The 21,659-nt window shown below is 42.3% G+C and overlaps 2 protein-coding genes across 5 annotated transcripts in view; both read right to left on the bottom strand.

Annotated features, from left to right (window-relative positions):
* Positions 1-4,694, bottom strand: part of LOC129820077 (glucocorticoid-induced transcript 1 protein-like) — a 37,001-nt gene extending 32,307 nt beyond the window's left edge. For 2 of the 3 annotated variants that reach the window (XM_055876917.1, XM_055876918.1), the window contains exon 1: positions 3,851-4,693. In XM_055876917.1, the coding sequence (XP_055732892.1) occupies positions 3,851-4,250 (400 nt within the window). In that variant the 5' untranslated portion in view covers positions 4,251-4,693. Of the gene's footprint in view, positions 1-3,850 lie in introns of all 3 variants that reach the window. The other variant, XM_055876919.1, reaches the window with a different exon arrangement.
* Positions 4,695-5,406: 712 nt separating this feature from the next.
* On the bottom strand, positions 5,407-21,653 carry LOC129820075 (UBAP1-MVB12-associated (UMA)-domain containing protein 1-like). 2 transcript variants are annotated; one of them, XM_055876915.1, is made up of 5 exons: positions 21,497-21,653; positions 21,298-21,358; positions 21,098-21,200; positions 11,844-11,929; positions 5,407-10,225 (listed from the first exon to the last, which is right to left on the bottom strand). In XM_055876915.1, the coding sequence occupies exons 3-5, from the start codon at positions 21,180-21,182 to the stop codon at positions 9,920-9,922; spliced, it is 477 nt and encodes a 158-aa protein (XP_055732890.1). In that variant the 5' UTR covers positions 21,183-21,200; positions 21,298-21,358; positions 21,497-21,653; the 3' UTR covers positions 5,407-9,919. The 2 variants fall into 2 exon arrangements, with proteins under 2 accessions (XP_055732890.1, XP_055732889.1); XM_055876914.1 differs by having other exon boundaries at positions 21,298-21,326.
* Positions 21,654-21,659: the final 6 nt, after the last annotated feature.

Below are 21,659 nucleotides of genomic sequence, written 5' to 3'. Positions count from 1 at the left end.
CTTATTTGACAGTTGTGACAGAAAAGTATGGGATGATTCAAAATGAATAAATGTTGTAGATGAAATCACTCTCACTGTGTAGCCGAACAGCATTGAAAGATTTACGAAGGGGTTTAATAATATAATAATACATGCCACTTAGCAGACTCTGTTATCCAATGCCACCTGCAGTAGTGTGTGAATATATTTTGAGTGTGTGCAAGTGATCCCTGCAGGAATTTAACCCACGGTCTTTGTGTTGCCAGAGTTTGAATGCACAGCATTCACACAAGATACACAATCCCTCTCCATCTGCACAACTAACTCATTCATTCAACCCCTTACTATTTAAAGGCAACATGGACCCATATTGGAGTTTGGAAGAGAGACCGGTTGTGTTCACTGTTCAAGATGATGAGGTCACCTACTAATCAGTCATAATAGCTCTCTCATTAAGTGTGGCTGACAGTTCAGCACAGGGTCACACAAGGACTGTCACTAGCAGAACAGGCTCTTTGCATGACAGATCCCTATAGAGCTGTCCAAAAGTAGTGCACTAGGTGCCATTTTGGAAGCCTGTGGCTCTGGTCAAAAGTAGCGCACTAGCTTAATATAGGACGTAGCTCACAGATTTGCATTATGGATACTTTCATCAGGAACTAGATGGTTGTTGTGGTGTTGTGTTCCCTTAATGCCAAGCCTATTACAGGAAGCTGCCTTTACTTTGTTTTACAGCTCCAGGAGAGCATAGGACTGGCTAATTAACTGATGCGTCACACACACACTTTTCAGCGTAGTTTACAACCCTCTCTCTCTCAAGTTATACCTAGAGAGAGTTCACAAGAAATCCCTTGTAGTTAATGACTTCGTGTCAAAAGGAACGTATATTAGATAACACCTACGTAAACATATTCACTGTCCCATTGTTCATAACTTGACATGAGGGGACATTTTCTATGGCACAGAACCCCCCCTACCTGAAGATAAAACGGTTTCATTTTCACCATTAAAGCCATTCATGCCAGAGTAACGTATTCTAAATCACTCCCAGCCTGCAGTCCTCTATAAGCCTGCTTTACAAGCAATATGCTTAAATACCTGTAACCATAACGGCACAACTTTACAGCTTCACCACTTCTCGTCTCACGAATCCTCCTTTTGTACAACAAGGTATTGATTCTTCTATACATAATGGGATATGAGCCCAGATTCAATATGCTATGGAAATTCAAGCAGCAGATGTACTCTGCAGAACACCCCCACTCAAAATCAATGCCTCAACAGAACACCCCTGTAGCAATGAGAGTTAGGCTTGTCTCTACTCCAACAGAGAACTGACAGTGTCAGCCAACTTCAAACAGATGGTTTTAAACACTTTCCTGTTATTTCTGGTTCATATAAGCTGGTTCATATAAGCTAGATTTCAACTAAAGGTCCCGTGTGGCTCAGTTGGTAGAGCAAGGCGCTTGCAACACCAGGGTTGTGGGTTCAATTCCCACGGGGGGACCAGGGTTCAATTCCCATGGGGGGACCAGGATGAATATGTATGAACTTTCCAATTTGTAAGTCGCTTTGGATAAGAGCGTCTGCTAAATGACTTAAATGTAAATGTAATGTAAATGTAAATGTTAATAGGGCCTTTTGAGTCACGATGAAGGAGAATGAATGAGAATGTTGTGGGACCATCACTCTACAGGGGTTCAGCAAGTCTAAGGTTCTGAGAGATGACATCACCATCATCATGCTTAAAGTTGCATTATACAGTAATTGCTCCACCATTTCCTGGTTGGTAAACATCTAGTTTGCTTAATTTCCGTTTATGTAACAAAATAAGCTAGTATAGTGTAAGAAATCATTGTACCATCTAAAACAGCTGTGAAGTATATTTTCCATAAGCAAAAAATATTGTTGTTTCAGCTGTTTGAAGCTGATGTACAAAACAGACACAAAAACAAAACGGGAAGAATAGAAATAACGCACATAGAACAGATCTACCGCTTCTTAGACTTGCTTTCAAGTAGAATGATAGTTCTTATAACTCACATTTCTATGTGAATTTGGTCAGTCGCCCAAAAAGTTACATATTGCCACTTTAAAAGGTAATGTGATGGAACGTCAGAATATATCACCATGGCCTGAACATTTTCAGCAGCGACCAACCAGAGTGTGAGCAGGAAGGAATGAATAGCCTGTCTCCTAACAGACCTGCCTGTCACCCATTATCAAACAAACAACATTTATGCACAGACTAGTGCATGCTGCATAACCAACACACACAGGACCCAAGGCACTACCTCAATGCTAATGTAGGAACAGGATAGTGTTAATAGAGGAGTACTAATGACTGCATAGCACTTATGGCTGCCAACAATCACTGCACACGCGCAGCATTCTAACACAGAGGACATTAATATTATCAAATTACTATTTCATGTGGTTGTCACTTGTCATTATTTGGAGGAGACTAGAACCTACATGTTTGACCTGACCTCGGATTCAAAATGACTACAGTACAGACGACAAACTGTGACATCTGAGAAATCTAGCCTTTAGAATATCATATGCTTTCTATGAGATTGTATGATAAGACGGCTCATTTTGGGGGGCTTTTCCGTTCTGTGCGCTGCAACGCAGAATGGGATTCAACCCAAGTCATGGGGCCACCTGTCCATGGGGCCACCTGTCCAATGCCCTGCACCTAAAATGTGCAAAACATCTGAGGTCACCAGTGACTTTTCCATATTGCATCCATCATCTCTGGCTTGACACAGAGTAAGGCCAAAGGTCAAGGCTTTCTAGGGGGTCTGAGTCATGGTATCCCATTGTCAAAGCAGTAGTACTACCAGCAGACAGTACTACCAGACCTGCAGAATTTGCATTGCACACCTGGGTACTGTATTCTATTGGGGTCACCTATTTTGAAAGAGGGTGGATAGAGACAGCATATTGTGGACCTGGTAGCTAGAGAAATGCATTGGAATACCCTGTCTCTACCTCTTCTAGAATCCATGCAATCATAAGTGCTGGGAAAGAATAGCACTCCAAAATAGCATTTCACCTCTTAGATGGATGTATTTATCTGTCAAATTTAGTACATTGTACTCTCCTGTAAGGTGTCAAATAACAATGCAGCTTTAGAAAAACGTATTTGCAACGAGCAGGAGCAGCACTTGCAATATAATTATCGTGTTAACGTCTCGAAATGCACTCGCTCCTGCTAGGCCTCAGTGTTGCCATAAGCGAAAGACCTTCCCTCAACTACGTAATTCTTTCCATTCCTTGGCGCCGGCAAACAAGCGTACATTTAACAAGATACCGAAATAAATGACTACGTCACACTAATCATGATTGGTATTTAGTTAATCATTTTAACATGTCCAATATGTGGTTGCCGCTGCCAGTATTCTAGAAATGTAACCCGTATTTAGCTTAACTGGCGCGCGCTGGCCTGGCGGTACAGTAACTGCATCATCACCATAATAATATAATAGCCACGGAGACATACATCGAAAGCCCAAAGCAATTGTTTGAAAATTAAACAACAGTTAATATGCATGTCTGCTTTCAAAGTATCCCTTTGATGCCATTTCATTATTTGAACATGACAACATTTGGCTACTGGGTCCATAATAATTCATACGAAATACGCAATAAATTACAGCATTTTCAGGGTTAGTAAGGTATGTTATTTACTATTTCTGGATTGGCTTATAAACACACAATGTTGAGCAAAATAATGTTTGCGTGCTAGTGATGCTGATGCGTCTAGCAGAGACCCCCGATCTGACCCAATTAGCTTGCTAGTTATAGCAACATATTGCATATTTAGCTTTGGAAGCAATACATTATGGACAAGCGGGTACTACTGCACCTTTGAAAACAGGCGAGTTCGGACACTGCTCAGGTGAGCCCTTGCTGTCCAGCGGCGATCGTCTTTGCCTTGCGACCAGCCTGCCCTCCACCGAGCCGTTTCCAACCGGATTCACGAGCAGCAGCTGCGTCGGACTGCCAGGACTGTTGCAACCGGACGTCGATGTCGGTCCTGTATTGCTCGCGACTGTGAATGAAGAGGAGCAGGAGCGGGTTGGGCTGTGCTGACTTCCACGCAAGAGCTGGTACGGCACCGTGGCACGAATAGGCTGCAGCCGGATCGTGGTGGTGTTGTAGTTGCTGCAGCCGGCTGGAGAGATGGTTGGGGAGCCGTCACCGCTGCGCTTGACCCTCTTTTGCTGCTGTTGGGTTGAATTGGTTGCTGATGATGCTGTCGACATGATGTTGATTGCCACAGTGCAACTCTTCCAGTTGAAAAACTTGCCAAAAATACAAAGTAGTCTTGAATAAAACTCAAGTTACCGGAAAGTATTTTCGTTGGCTTGCTCAAGTATATAAATGTGACATAACAAAGCAAGTTGGTAACTTTCTCCAAAAAGTTATCTGAAACATTTGTTTTTGTAAAAGTCTAGTTGAGAGTAAACTGCTTAGCTACCTACATTTTTCGCACTTTTTCTGCTACTCGTCATTTTTGAAGTGTTCGAACAAGTATGGATTCTCGAAAAACTCTCAATTAAACATCTTCATATTGAACAAAAACGACTTAAACCACGAACTTTACTTAAAAAAGCGCAATCACAACATAGCTAGCTAGTTTTGTCTCAATGTTGTCTGTTTTGCAACACGCAAACCCTTTCTTGTGTTCCTCCTCTGTCAAAACTACTGGTTGACGGATCAGGGCGTGGCAAAATCACTCACTGTAAAGCTCTGATTGGCCAATATAATACTGTAAGGTCGAGGTCATTGGCCAAATTCTAAGCATCCACCAATCGATTCATTGAAGTTTGCTGAAGATTCAACGTCCAAAAAAATTGTATTTAACCTTTAACTAGGCAAGTCAGTTAAGAACAAATTATTATTTACAATGACGGCCTACCCTGGTAAAACCCTAACTACCCTTGGCCAATTGTGCGCGGCCCTATGGGACTCCTAATCACGGCCGGTTGTGGTACAGCCTGGAATCAAACCAGGGTCTGTTGTGACACCTCTAGCACTGAGATGCAGTACCTTAGACCGCCCTGAGTGGCGCAGAGTTAAATCTCAGAGAAATGGGTTGTGCAGAATATTCAGTAAAAAAGAAAGGTAATCTGGGTTTCTGTTGACAACTGCACTGTTGCCCTAATGCCGAGTGAAAAACAACTGGGATCTCTGAAAAATGAGGTCAAATCATGACGTCAGTGATCTTCAAGTCAGAAAGTCGGAGCTCTAGAAAGACGCAGAGTTCCCGAGTTGGATGACCAATCAAATCGATTTTTCCCCACGCGGCTTTAGACCAGTCATCTTCATGGCATTGACAAGTTTGAGTATATTGAAACAACCACTGCACAGTTTAAATATTCAACTATTGTATCTAGATCCTTCCTAAAAATCCACATATTGCTGTTCAAACATATTTATTACAGATTTACAAAGTAGTAAACTTGCACCATATGTATTTTCCCTACCAACAAGATAAGAATCATTATAGTAGTGGCCAGTTTACATATTTTTTAATAGTCTGCTTTTGTACATTCAAACAAATAAAATTATGTATAGCTGATTCACAATCAAATTCATATACAATGAAAACACAAAGAGGATACAGAAGCAAAATAAAAGGCATTGGACAAGGACTGAAAAGGAAGTAAAGCTGAAGACAGGATTCAGAATAAGGGGGTGTAAACTTGGCAGATATACCACAAGGTAAAATGGTTTGCTTTTAAAGTGGCATTCAAATTTCTTCAGAGGTAGGCACATTTTCAAAGAACACACAACTGCATGTTCAGAGGTTTACCGGATGTAGTATTGCATGTAACATCCTCCCTAACTCTTAATATCAATTTGAAGTTACAGTACTTGCAGTGTTGGGGAGTAGTGAAGTACTGTACATGTAGTTCAACTAGTGATTTAATAACATTTTTGCAGTAGCTTGGTGGTAATTGAACTAAATTCAAATCAAGGTAGTGTTTTCAGTAGCTAAGTACTTTTTTGCCATTTAGTGGTGTGGCTAACTACTGGAACTACATTCTACTACTCTTTTCCAAAAATAAAATATGGGTGAAATAGGCAATCATCTTTCTTTTTCATCATCGGACCGTCCAAATTCTCACTTGAATTTTGTTGTTGTGATTAATTGGATAAATTACATATTAGTTTAACATCTGACTACAGAGTGATCTGTTCTTGCAAATTGTTGTCTATGGCATTTCAGATCTACATATGATAAAGGACTTTGGATGTAATGAACTACTTTTCAAAGAAACTTTAGTTAAATATATAGTTTACGGGTAGCTTAACTTCTTCCAGTGTGAAGTAAACTATAATTTCAAAGTAGCTTCCCCAACACTGAGTACATGATATCAGGATAATGTGCAAATACTTGGCTGATGGTCAGGTACTAGCATTATGAAAACAGAAGCAGGTAAGTAGGGCAGATAGCATGTAAAACATATCCTCTAACCCAATTTGACATATAGTGCATTCAGAAAGTATTCAGACCCCTTCACATTTTCCACATTTACTTACGTTACAGCCTTATTCTAAAATGGATTAAATGCATGTTTTCCCTCATCAATCTACACATAATACCCCATCATGTCAAAGCCAAACAGGTTGAGACATTTTTGCTAATTTACAAAAACTTACACAGAAATACCTTATTTACATAAGTATTCAGACCCTTTGCTATGAGATTTGAAATTGAGCTCTGGTGCATCCTGTTTCCTTTTATCATCCTTGAGCAGTTTCTACAACTTGATTGGAGTCCAACTGTGGTAAATTAAATTCATTCGACATGATTTGGAAAGGCACACACCTGTCTATAAGGTCCCACAGTTGACAGTGCATGTCAGAGCAAAAACCAAGCCATGAGGTCGAAGGAATGGTCTGTAGAACTCCGAGACATTATTGTGTTGAGGCACAGATCTGGGGAAGGATACCAAAAAATGTCTGCAGCATTGAAAATCCCCAAGAACAGTGGCCTCCATCATTCTTAAATGGAAGAAGTTTGGAATTAACCAAAAGACTCTTCCTAAAGCTGACCGCCCAGCCAAACTAAGGAATTGGGGGATAAGGGCCTTGGTCAGGGAGGTGACCAAGAACCCGATGGTCACTCTGACAGAGCTCCAGAATTCCTCTGTGGAGATGGGAGAACCTTCCAGAAGGACAATCATCTCTGCAGCACTCCACCAATCAGGCCTTTATAGTAAAGTGGCCAAAATGAAGCCAAGCCTCAGTAAAAAAGGCACATAACAGCCTGCTTGGAGTTTGCCAAAAGCACCTAAAGGACTCAAACATGATTCTCTGGTCTAATGAAACCAACTCTTTTGCCTGAATGCCAAGTGTCAAGTCTGTAAGAAACCTAGAACCATCTCTACAGTGAAGCATGGTGGTGGCAGCGTCATGCTGTGAGGATGTTTTTCAGCTGGAGAGACTGGGAGACTAGTCAGGATCGAGAGAAAAATGAACAGAGCAAAGTACAGAGAGATCCTTCATGCAAACCTGCCACAGAGTTCTCAGAACCTCAGACTGGGGCGAAGGTTCACATTCCAACAGGACAACGACCCTAAGCACTCAGCCAAGCGCAGGAGTGGCTTCGGGACAAGTCTTTGAATGTCCTTGAGAGGCCCAGCCAGAGCCCAGACTTGAACCTGATCGAGCATCTCAGGAGAGACCTGAAAATATCTGTGCAGTGATGCTCCCCATCCAACCTGACAGAGCTTGAGAGGATCTGCAGAGAATGGGAGAAACTCCCCAAATACAGGTGTGCCAAGCTTGTAGCGTCATAACCAAGAAGACTTGAGGCTGTAATCACCGCCAAAGGTGCTTCAACAAAGTACTGAGTAAAGGGTCTGAAGACTTATGTAAATGTGATATCAGTTTTTCTTTATGGGGTATTGTGTGTAGATTGAGGGTAAAAAAACGATTTAATTACTTTTAGAATAAGGATGTAACGTAACAAAATGTGAAAAAAGTCAAGGGGTCTGAATACTTTCCGAATGCACTGTATTTCCTATATACCAGCTACTACTAATAAAAACACAGTACTCATGCTTTTACAGGTCAACCATCTTTAGAGAAAACCCCTCAGTTAAAAATGACAAGATAAATGAAAACAATGTATTGTTAATAGCAAACATGCACAACAACCACAAATTAACCACACCGTAACTAAACCCCCAAAATTCTTCCAAGTAAACCAAACAAACTAAGTTACTCAAACTCAAATTGTAGCCTTCCACGCCGGTGAATAATAAAAAAATGCTATGTTAGGTCAGTGATTGAATTACAAAGAGAGGAAGAGGCCTGGGGAAATCCACATTATCGTTTAACACAGACAGCTATAAATACACTTTGTTTCCAGGTATGCACAGCAAAGGATTGTCCAGAAAGGGTAAATCACAAATATTTCATAATGTATGCAGTAGTAAGGCTGTGATTACACATGCAGCTCAATTCAGATTTTCTTGCACAATTATTGGCAAAAGAACTGATCAAAAAAAAGAATAATTTGGCTGCGTGTGTAAATGCAGCCTCTATGGATGATTTCACATGTGGAATACCACAACATTGCACTGAAAATAACAGCAACTTATGAGCCATCTTTTCAGGTTCTTGAGTGGTTGTCTTAGGAGTTAACTCATAAGGAGTTTACTTCAAATAATAGTCCTAAAAAGTATTTTAACTAAATATAATTGGTATTTTCTTGCCCTCTCACATTTGTACAGCAGTCAGAGGTAACTGAACATATGTGTGTTCACAAGATAATTTGTTCACCAGTGTGCAATGAATACAGTATACATGACAGGATACCTGGACACACTGTCAAATCTAAACAGTGCCATGAAGACTGGAGGAAACTTGGTTTGTTCAGAATAAATAACAATAAATACAGCGTTTGGGAAGTTGCAACACATGATGCGTTCATTAGAGCCATGCTGATGATGATCAAAAGAGAAAGGCCACATAAGAGTCACCATATCAAGTGAGTCCTGATAATACATGTTGAAAAATAGGGGATATATATCCTTACATTTTAAAATAGATCAAAAAGCTACATAGTTCCTCAATAGAAATGCTTATGCTACACAAATGTTTTTTTCAAATGTCTTGTTAAAGAGTTCATAACTTCATTGGCAAAAGTGAGGACAGCAGAGAAAAAAAAATAGTAACCAGATAAAGAATAATACGTGTAATTTCCTTTATAAGATTTGAAAACGATCTGAAATCTGTCTCATACGTACATTAGTGCAAACCCAAAGGTCAATCAGTGACTTCTAAACTAACAGCAGCAACAGGTGAATCTACAGACCCAGACACTGTTCAAATGAAACACAAAGTTATGATGAAGCATGCCTATCAGACTTGAAGCTAGCTCTCTTCTGATACACACAGTTCTTAAAACAGTGAACCTGCACTACTATCACATGCACATCAGAAAGTGATTCGCCTTGAACTAGTAGTCTACAATCTTAATGGTAGAACTCTGCGTACCCATCTACCTACATACTGTGTGTAACATACATCACTGCCGGCAGGTGCAGTTTTGACCCCACCTGACTCACACCTGTTTTCTAACTCTGATCATCACCATAGCCAGGTTTACCATTAATTATAGTACTACCATTCTCAGACAGAGCCTATAGAACTGAAACTAAACCTGAATGGTAACGAGCCAAGACAGTCCAAGGTTGTGTTCAGTAGGGCAAACGTAGCTAAAACTTTGGAAAGGAAAACAAACATGTGTCTTTCTTATTGGACAAGCCCAGGTAATCCCACCTTGTTTCAGTACGTTTTCATCTGTTTGCTGCCCAATGAACACGACCCAGGGTTGACATAGGGCTGGTATTGGAGGGGAGGTTGACAGATCAAAAGGCCAGCGGTCATAGTCAGCAAGTAGACAATCTACAGGTCAATGGTCACAGAGCACAGAGTTCTCCAGAGTGAAGTCGTAGGTGAAGGAGGCCAGGTTGTGATTGATGTCTTGGGGGGACATCAGCATCTCAGAGAAGAGGGGGAACCCAGGACCCCCTGTCTGCATGGCCAAAACATGGGGGGCCAAGGTGAATGGGACATCTCCTAGTAGGTCTGGGAGAGACAGGGCTGCCTCCACTATGGGCGCGGGGGGCTTCCACATAGGCCCTGGTGATGGGGCGATCACTGAAGGTGGAGCAGGGGCTGGAGAGTGGTGGGCCTGGGTAGGTGTCGTACTGGAGGACTAAGGAGAAGAGGTGAGAAAATATCCACCTTCAGACATTGCATTTAGAAACAAGTGTAGGCTACACAATAAAAAAAGGAACACTTAACGTGGCTAACTTTTGTCAAACATGAAAACAGATTGATGCCGATGAGGTTTCAGAACTCGGCAAAATCCACGGGAGGAAGTCACTAGGGTGCTGTCCCAAACCGTAACCTTAGCAACTAAACTAGCGTACCAGTAAGTGTACTACTAAACACAAGCAAGTGTCACACAATACAATTATTCTTGCCTGTCTACCATGATATTAAACCGGCCTACTATTTGTACTCTTCAATTGACTCATTTGATTCCAAAGGATTTGGTGTACACATAAAGTGCTAGATTGGAGGCTTAAGCAGTGCTTCGGGCCTTGGAATAAAAGCTTAAATGCAGAGAAGATGTTACAGGAAATGGCTTATTCCTCTTCAATTAAGAGAGCATTCGGTTGGGACATAACCACGGAAACATCCTTAAAAGAGTCTGAGTGTTTGTTCTCTCAAACACGGTGGTGCCGAGGACTCACCTGGGAGCATGATCAGCAAGCAGTGTGTGGTTCTTTCCTTTTTCATGACTTCTAGAACTTCACAGATAAAGTACCGTTGCATCTTAACCACTAATTACCTGTGTAATAACCAATACAGAACACTGTAGGTAGTGGTCCTGCCATCCGGCCCTCCTTATTTTTCATATATTGCCCATAACACAGGTGAGTGTGTGAAGCAGGACAGGTTTATATGGGTGTAGGTAGGAGTTTGTACATCATGTAGGTGAAGGGTGCGCAACATGGGGGCAAAGCACTGTAGATAACACTCATTGAATGGGAGCAGAGCTGCAGTGCCATGTCACCATATGCAGCTTACGCTTCAACACACACACACACACACACACACACACACACACACACACACACACACACACACACACACACACACACACACACACACACACACACACACACCACACAGCTGCCATTGACATATTGGCCTTGATTAAACCCATAATAATCACCACAGGCGACTTTAAGGACTAGCAGGACCAACCAGATCAAACAGAGAACTAGCAGCAACACAAAGGAGCTTTTCTACAGCCACCATATGTCCAGACTTCAGTCCAGACCCAGTGTAGCAGGCATGGAGCGTGCTGAATGGTAGTGGCATGTGATGGTCCTCAAGTCTCTCTGTGTGTGTGTGTGTGTGTGTGTGTGTGTGTGTGTGTGTGTGTGTGTGTGTGTGTGTGTGTGTGTGTGTGTGTGTGTGTGTGTGTGTGTGTGTGTAAGATCACACCCATGCCACTCAGCATCTGTCGCCAACACAGCAGCAGCAGACTGTAGGCAGACTATATGAAGGCAGGATGAGACCGTCAGTAAGTCTCACTGCTGTCTGTTTAAGTCTACAACAGTTGTGTTTCCTGGTACTGAGGACAGCATTTGCGAAACGAACCACTTGGCAGTTTTGAGTAACATCACCCAGGTTGGGTCCTAAATGACACTCCATCTGCCTTTCTCCTACATAGTGTTCTAGTTTAGACCAGAGCCCATAAAGAGTGTTATACTGCATGTTCTGCATAGCGCTGCCCTCTGGTTATAAAAGACAATCACCTTTGATGGTTGCACAATAACGTTACATGATGGCTTGCCGACGTTCGCGGTCTGGATCTTCTTCCTCTGCTCGTCCAGAGTTTCTCCTGGAGAGGAAAAAAAAAGAAAGATATTCTGTCATTATACACCATGGGCCTAGGCCTGGATTCTTCATCAACATACATGTGCACGAGACCCACGACTAGCCCCATCTACAATGGCCTACTTGCCCTGTGGTCTTCATAACAGAAGTCATTAGCCTCTTTGGTGTATTTTTTCCTTCTTCGGGAAAAGCAGGTCAAGTGTGTGATTAGATGTGGTTTAACGAGTGGAGTGGCATTCTGATCACATTAATGGATTACACAGCATTAACAAAGTTAGTAACACAGTAATACTGTTCCACAGAGCACTATGTCGACCAGAGCATGCCTGCAGCTCTCTCTGGTGTAATCTAGCCTGTGTTCCCAACCCCATTCCTCTCTCTGGTGTAGCCTGTGTTCCCAGCCCCATTCCCCTCTCTGGTGTAACCTAGCCTGTGTTCCCAACCCCATTCCTCTCTCTCTGGTATAACCTAGCCTGTGTTCCCAGCCCCATTCCTCTCTCTGGTGTAACCTAGCCTGTGTTCCCAACCCAATTCCTCTCTCTGGTGTAACCTAGCCTGTGTTCCCAACCCCATTCCTCTCTCTGGTGTAAGCTAGCCTGTGTTCCCAACCCCATTCCTCTCTCTGGTGTAACCTAGCCTGTGTTCCCAACCCCATTCCTCTCTCTGGTGTAACCTAGCCTGTGTTCCCAGCCCCATTCCTCTCTCTGGTGTAACCTAGCCTGTGTTCCCAACCCCATTCCTCTCTCTGGTGTAACCTAGCCTGTGTTCCCAACCCAATTCCTCTTGCATCATGTCATCTGGGGGGAGAACTACTGGGCCTTAATTAGTCTAGTTACTAACTGCACATTGTCGTCTCCTCTTCTCGCTCCCTCTTTCTTCTCCTCTGTAACCATTGCCATCTCCACTCCCCCTGTCCTGTGGGACTGAACTCTTTCTGCAGCATGAAGTCATCCTCCCTGATCTCAACAGATTCCTTTGATCTGAGCTCAGTGTCTCCAGTCACCCAATGTCTGTCTCTATAGAGGGTAAATGATCTCCATGAAAGGGAACGGAGGCCCAGAGCCCCATGATAAAACAGAGGTTGCGTTACTCTGCACAGGATCAATATGGGACCTATCAGCTTACTCTGGTCTAGTAGTACAATGTTTCTCAGCTTCAGTAACCTCAAATTCAGATTATTTTTAAAAAAAGCATTATGCAGAAATCATTTTCTGGTAGCTAAAATTCGAATGGTTCACTTAATTTCAGTTTTTGACAAAACAAGCACTATAGTGTAGAGAATAATTGTACCACCTAAACCACTGTGAAATATATTTTCCATAACCAAAAATATTGTATTTTCTTTTAGCGGTTTGAAGCTTGTGTACAAAACCTAATGTAAAAGACACAAAAACTGAACTTAAAAATGGAAGCACAGAAATACTGCACATAGAACAGATCTACAGTTTCTTAGACTTGCTTTCAATGAAAATGACAGATCTATAACTTACATTGTGAATGTGAATTTTGTCAGGTCGCCCAAAAAGTTTAACATATTGCAGCTTTAAAATCTGTTTAAATAAAAATATTTTGTCTATTGTCTTACTTTGCCATTATCATATTCATATTTCCATCAATGTTTGAGGCATATAAGTATGCAATATTAATTCATTCTATGCCTTGTATTTAAAGCTTTAATTTTCCCCCTTTAGTCCTACAGGTACAAAAGTAAATTACAATAATTCCCACAATTTCATCACAAGATTTAGCCCACATTTCCATCCACATCTGTGAAGGAATTCTTGGCATGGTAGGTATTGTTCACCTCCAGAGCAAGTCCTCTAGAACAACAGGGGCATCTAAATAATGCCATGTAAAGTAAGCCTAGCCTATGTTCTCCTCGTTATGTGTCGTCAGCATTGTACATGCATGGCCTTGTTTCTGGGCTCAGTCAGTTAGAGGCCCCGCCTTCCCGTTCTCTCTCAGTCAGTAACACACAGAGCATGCATCCGTCATCTGCTCAATAGCATGCAGGAGTTTATCCCTCCCATTCACTAAATCCTTCAGGAGAGGGATAGCGAGGCAAAAGCAAGAAAACACACACACACACACACCTCTGCTTGATGATACAGAGGACAGGTCAGGTCAGTTGTACTTGACTTCACATTATAGTAAGGCTGCATGTTTTCACATTCAACATCGTGGAAAGACTGTGTGTTTGGATAACTGTACGTGAACCTGGACTGGCAAACATGTGTACACTACTGTTCAAAAGTTTGGAGTCACTTAGAAATGTCCTTGTTTTTTAAAGAAAAGCACCTTTGATTGTCCATTAAAATAACATCAAATTGATCAGAAATACAGTGTATACAGCTGGAAACAGCAGATTTTTTTATGGAATATCTACATAGGCGTACAGAGGCCCATTATCAGCAACCATCACTCCTATGTTCCAATGGCACATCGTGTTAGCTAATCCAAGTTTACAATTTTAAAAGAATAATTGATCATTAGGAAACCCTTTTGCAATTATGTTAGCACAGCTGAAAACTGTTGTCCAGATTAAAGAAGCAATAAAACTGGCCTTCTTTAGACTAGTTGAGTATCTGGAGCATCAGCATTTGTGGGTTCGATTACAGGATCAAATTGGCCAGAAACAAAGGACTTTCTTCTGAAACTCGTCAGTCTATTCTTGTTCTGAGAAATGAAGGCTATTCCATGCGAGAAATAGACAAGAAACTGAAGATACTTGTACAACACTGTGTACTACTCCCTTCACAGAACAGAGCAAACTGGCCCTAACCAGAATAGAAAGAGGAGTGGGAGGGCCCCGGTGCACAACTGAGCAAGAGGACAAGTATATTAGAGTGTCTAGTTTGAGAAACAGATGCCTCACAAGTCCTCAATTGGCAGCTTCATTAAATAGTACCTGCAAAACACCAGTCTCAATGTCAACAGTGAAGAGGCGACTCCGGGATGCTGGCCTTCTAGGCAGAGTTGCAAAGAAAAAGCCATCTCAGACTGGCCAATAAAAAGAAAAGATTAAGATGGGCAAAACACAGACACTGGACAAAGGAAGATTGGAAAAAAGTGTTATGTACAGACGAATCTAAGTTTGAGGTGTACGGATCACAAAGAAGAACATGGAGGGGTACTTGACGCCATCTGTCAAGCATGTTTGAGGCAAAGTGATGGTCTGGAGGTGCTTTGCTGGTGGTAAAGTGGGAGATTTGTACAGGGTAAAATGGATCTTGAAGAAGGAAGGCTATCACTCCATTTTGCAATGCCATGCCATACCCTGTGGACGGCGCTTAATTGGAGACAATTTCCTCCTACAACAGGACAATGACCCAAAGCACAGCTCCAAACTATTCAAGAACTATTTAGGGAAGAAGCAGTCAGCTGGTATTCTGTCTATAATGGAGTGGCTAGCACAGTCACCGGATCTCAACCCTATTGAGCTGTTGTGGGAGCAGCTTGACCGTATGGTAAGTAAGAAGTGCCCATCAAGCCAATCCAACTTGTGGGAGGCGCTTCAGGAAGCATGGGGAGAATCTCTTCAGATTACCTCAACAAATTGACAACTAGAATGCCAAAGGTCTGCAATGCTGTAATTGCTGCAAATGGATGATTCTTTAACAAAAGCAAAGTTTGAAGGACACAATTATTATTTCAAATATAAATAATTATTTATAACCTTGTCAACGTCGACTATATTTCCTATTAATTTTGCAACTCATTTCATGTATGTTTTCATGGAAAACAAGGACATTTCTAAGTGACCACAAACTTTTGAACGGTAGTGTGTGTATATACACTGCTCAAAGAAATAAAGGGAACACTAAAATAACACATCCTAGATCTGAATGAATGAAATATTCTTATTAAATACTTTTTTCTTTACATAGTTGAATGTGCTGACAACAAAATCACACAAAAATGATCAATGGAAATCAAATTTATCAACCCATGGAGGTCTGGATTTGGAGTCACACTCAAAATTAAAGTGGAAAACCACACTACAGGCTGACCCAACTTTGATGTAATGTCCTTAAAACAAGTCAAAATGAGGCCCAGTAGTGTGTGTGGCCTCCACGTGCCTGTATGACCTCCCTACAACGCCTGTGCATGCTCCTGATGAGGTGGCGGATGGTCTCCTGAGGGATCTCCTCCCAGACCTGGACTAAAGCATCCGCCAACTCCTGGACAGTCTGTGGTGCAACGTGGCGTTGGTGGATGGATCGAGACATGATGTCCCAGATGTGCTCAATTGGATTCAGGTCTGGGGAACGGGCGGGCCAGTCCATAGCATCAATGCCTTCCTCTTGCAGGAACTGCTGACACACTCCAGCCACATGAGGTCTAGCATTGTCTTGCATTAGGAGGAACCCAGGGCCAACCGCACCAGCATATGGTCTCACAAGGGGTCTGAGGATCTCATCTCGGTAACTAATGGCAGTCAGGCTACCTCTGGCGAGCACATGGAGGGCTGTGCGGCCCCCCCAAAAAATGCCACCCCACACCATGACTGACCCACCGCCAAACCGGTCATGCTGGAGGATGTTGCAGGCAGCAGAACGTTCTCCACGGCGTCTCCAGACTCTGTCACGTCTGTCACATGTGCTCAGTGTGGACCTGCTTTCATCTGTGAAGAGCACAGGGCGCCAGTGGCGAATTTGCCAATCTTGGTGTTCTCTGGCAAATGCCAAACGTCCTGCACGGTGTTGGGCTGTAAGCACAACCCCCACCTGTGGACGTCGGGCCCTCATACCACCCTCATGGAGTCTGTTTCTGACCGTTTGAGCAGACACATGCACATTTGTGGCCTGCTGGAGGTCATTTTGCAGGGCTCTGGCAGTGCTCCTCCTGGTCCTCCTTGCACAAAGGCGGAGGTAGCGGTCCTGCTGCTGGGTTGTTGCCCTCCTACGGCCTCCTGATGTGCTGGCCTGTCTCCTGGTAGTGGCTCCATGCTCTGGACACTACGCTGACAGACACAGCAAACCTTCTTGCCACAGCTCGCATTGATGTGCCATCCTGGATGAGCTGCACTACCTGAGCCACTTGTGTGGGTTGTAGACTCCGTCTCATGCTACCACTAGAGTGAAAGCACCGCCAGCATTCAAAAGTGACCAAAACATCAGCCAGGAAGCATAGGAACTGAGAAGTGGTCTGTGGTCAGCACCTGCAGAACCACTCCTTTATTGGGGGTGTCTTGCTAATTGCCTATAATTTCCACCTGTTGTCTATTCCATTTGCACAACAGCATGTGAAATTTATTGTCAATCAGTGTTGCTTCCTAAGTGGACAGTTTGATTTCACAGAAGTGTGATTGACTTGGAGTTACATTGTGTTGTTTAAGTGTTCCCTTTATTTTTTTGAGCAGTGTATATTTTAAACATTAAAATCAAATCTTGTCTGAACAGTGTCAGTTCAGGAGAGAGACCTAAGGTTCTGGCTTGGATCATGTGCTGATCAAGTGAAGAGGAATGAAAAGGAGCACATTACATTCTGCATCGACCTGCTCTGTGCAGTGTGGATCTTGTCAATGACATCACGTTATGTCATGATTCGTGCTGGAGTTGTGTGACCTGCTCAGAGCGTGGACATGGTCAATGACATCACGTTATGTCATGATTCGTGCTGGAGTTGTGTGACCTGCTCAGAGCGTGGACATGGTCAATGACATCACGTTATGTCATGATTCGTGCTGGAGTTGTGTGACCTGCTCAGAGCGTGGACATGGTCAATGACATCACGTTATGTCATGATTCGTGCTGGAGTTGTGTGACCTGCTCAGAGCGTGGACATGGTCAATGACATCACGTTATGTCATGATTCGTGCTGGAGTTGTGTGACCTGCTCAGAGCGTGGACATGGTCAATGACATCACGTTATGTCATGATTCGTGCTGGAGTTGTGTGACCTGCTCAGAGCGTGGACATGGTCAATGACATGCAGCTTGTCAGGCTAGCAGGCTTCTCGTAAACATCTTTGCCAGTGCAGAATAAACCAGCTCTAGTAATGCTGGACACTGTTAGTAGCCTCACATTTATTTTCACAATCTTCTGTTAATGACCAGTGACCAATTACTAAAACACTTATGAACTCACATGCATGATGTCCGCATGCACACCCATCCTTGCATTACCTGCAACGACTTTAGGACTCCCTGGAAAAAAGTGTCAATTGTTACTGAGTGGACCACTATCCTGGCTAAATAAATAAAGACTTCAGACAAGGAAAAGCAACATCTGAGGACAAATGTTAAAATGAATGTGGTGTGGGGGTGTAGGCCTTTGAACACGATGTTAGTGAAAAAGACTCCTTGTAGACACTGACAGCCATCCAAATACAAGTGAGGCTATTGTCTGTCTTCTGGGAGATGGGCTCCCAGAAGGCACAGGCAGCTGCTCATGACTTCAGCAGTCAACCAGCACCACTCAAGAGGGTCAGCTGCATGCAGGTGCGCACACACACACACACACTTTGAGGGACTGAAGGCCCTAGACTTGGATCACAGAGATGACTTCATGACTTCAGAGGTAATAAAACAAATCCTTTGTTATTGGATTCCATCTGACGGAATGGAGGAGAAAATATTAGGTGTTACAAATTAACAGCTTAGACTGGGGAGAGATTTGCCTGATGTAGGATACAAACCTTGTCAAAGGACGTTATGGTAATAGCTAATTAGCTAATCTTTGGAGGTAGAATGAGATTCGACTCCATGACCCCGACAAATGTGAGCCATCCCTCCATCTAGCATCAGGGGTGGACTCTGCAGATTGTTTTCCCTTAAAGCCCCCATGCAGTCTTTATAAATGTTATTTTTAAATCGTCACTGTGTGTCTAATATAATTACTGTGTGTTTATTTAATGAAAATAACCTCACCCCCCCCCCCAAAAAGTTGCCTATTTTTATAATTTATTTTCATTTTGCCATTGAAATGCTCAGTCTGATCATGTGGGTGTGTTGACACAAATGTGTATATTTTTACATACAAAAAAAAACTCTTTCACTAAAAGGGAATTATCATTTTCACAATTTCAGAGTGTTATTTCGATCTTATAGTGTTGAAATATCATTAAGAAAATTGAAAATATTACTTTTTTCACTGCACTGCCTTGCTCCTTCCCCAAGAGGATTTATCTTGGTCTGAATAACTACACGTGGATGGAGGCGAGAAGGGCCACAGAAGATCAGCCTGCCAGCCACCCAGTTCCCTGCCCACTGGGATTTTCCGCTGGCTCTCTCCCACAGCCCAGCCCTGGCCTGAACATACCCAACCGGCAGGCCGCTGGCTGGGGAAGTGAAAGGGTAGTGGAGTGGCACATGATATGCCCCCTAACATATGGACACAGACTGAGCCCCACAGATCAGCTTTGTAAGAACATCTGCTCCCTTTGGTCTGGAGCCATCAGTACCAGGAATTCTCGAAAAGTGGAAAAAGGCTGTGGTGCAGATGGCAAATGTAGTGGCAGATTTCAGGGAAACAAGTAACTACACTTTACATTTGATACAGTAAAAACTATTTTAAAATCTTTTTCTTTTTTTTCCTCACAGAAAATTATCTTTGAATATTCATTCAATGCAACGGGACAAACTAACCTAACTGTACCTATATTGAAAGCCACTACCCCAACTTTGCCTGAAGCATAGTCCTCCATTGTTGGATTTGCTCTCTGTAACAACTCCTATCAACATTGATTACACCCAGAGTAAATCTATGAATTCAGTTTTGGTGATTTGCCTTTTAAACTCCCTGGTTTTATCAGCTATCTGACTGATCCCTCCCTTACGAAACACACACACACACACACACACACACACACACACACACACACACACACACACACACACACACACTCTCTCTCATCATTGGCATCTTTAAATCAGAGAATGTGATTAAACAGAGCACAGTCATTGGGTTTACACTAAAACATCTGTGATCTCAGTCAGACTCTTTCTCCTTTGTCTAGGAAGAAACGCTGGCTCTGAGACTGGCTCTCTTTTGTCTGCCAAGAGAAACATACAACTCCTGACCATCTGTGTCTACTGCTTCACCAAAAGCCATACCTGGGTTCAAATACTATTTGAAATCACTTTAACTACTTTTGGTGTTAGTTTTAGCCTGTCTGGAGTGCCAGATGGACAGCGTTTGCACTTTTGCGACTACTTTATTGGTTCCATAGTGCCAGGCAAGCGCAATCAAGCCCAGCTAAAGTATTTGAAATTGTTTTTGAGTACTATTTGAATCCAGATCCACCAGCAGTGCTCCCAATCAAAGCCACGGGTTAAAGAGCCAATTATACTGCACTTTCCTGGTAGAGGAAAGAGGGAGGAGGGAGATTCCTGACTAACAATAACATTTTTATTATTTTGAAAGGTACCCAAAGAGGTTGTTTCCTCCTTGGGTACCTTTAAAATTGGCAGGATTTATCTTCATAAAGCAAGTAGCAATCCTATATTATCGTTTTGAACTTAACGATAAACATATGCTAATTTGTTGTTATGACTTATTACCACGCCCATGAGCACGAGGAAACTTACTTTTTGCGCAACTCATTATTTTAATTTCAGGTTCATTTCAGCCTCAAGGAAGTGGTGAAAGACATTATTCAAAGTTGGTGACAAACTTAAAACTACATGTGGACTTTTTAAGCTTATATTATTTACTAGTGATACAAAGTAGAGGTTCAGGATTTAGTCTTGTTGACAAAAATGATTAATCGAAATTTAAAAAATAACAAGATAAACTTAAAAATATAGACCGATGTTATTGACTGAATGTGTACAGTGCTTTGAAACATTTAAAATTCAATTTTATAATACAGTAGCACTGGACATGTCATTGTGTGCAACTCTGACACACAACCCCCACAACATTGTTCTGGGTGATATCAATAGGCAACCAGGAGAGGCCTGGTCATTTAATTGTTAAATAAGATTGGTACAACCAGTAGATTGTGGAATCCACACATTTCATGGATTCAATAACAAATCACAGAATTACTTTATGTGTGTGTGTTCTGCCCAACTTGTTAGTTTCAGAACTGAGCGGCGTCTACTGAGCAATAGGACGACCTGAAACGTCAAAGTTTTGTTGAACACCTAGACTTTGAGTATCAAGCAAATACACATTTCTGACTCTTACAAAGCCAGCAGGTTGACGTTTGATTATTTGTTTCTCACCTATTATCACGAACCCATCTGTACCACCCTCTGACGATGACTTCTTGGAAGAGTCTTTATTACGATTCCCAAAAAAACTGAACATACTGACTCCTTACTGGGTCTGCAAAGGCGAGAAAAACAAACGTTAGCAAGCTTACGGCAACATCATCACGGCAGTTGGAATGAGAAAATGCATAAAGAAAGCATGTTGTGTTTACCTTTTGGTATGTAGAACCTAGGAGTATGCCTGAAAGTTGATCACAGATCGCAATATCATAACTGAATACAAGTGAAAGTGACTTTCAGTTAGATTTCTATTAACTTCCGAAGTATCAAATGTCACGTATGCTCTACTAGCTAAATGTTCTTTAGTGTCTAGTTAGCTAGGTTTTCGTCAAACCAAAGCAAATTACTTACCCTACCAGTCTTTCTTTTCGTTAAAAAGTCGAGTAAAGTAACATACGCTTTTGTTGTTGTTAGATTATCTATGCATTTTCGTGGAGTTAGCCATTGACCAGTGTGTTGTTGCTGTTGTCTTATCTGTTTCCGGTCATTCCTTTTCTGTAAATGGTCCGTTTAG

Source organism: Salvelinus fontinalis, chromosome 22 (assembly GCF_029448725.1).
Source record: "Salvelinus fontinalis isolate EN_2023a chromosome 22, ASM2944872v1, whole genome shotgun sequence".
NCBI lineage: Eukaryota > Metazoa > Chordata > Actinopteri > Salmoniformes > Salmonidae > Salvelinus > Salvelinus fontinalis.
The sequence above is the reverse complement of the archived record's forward strand: the minus strand, read 5'-3'. Positions and strand labels throughout refer to the sequence as shown.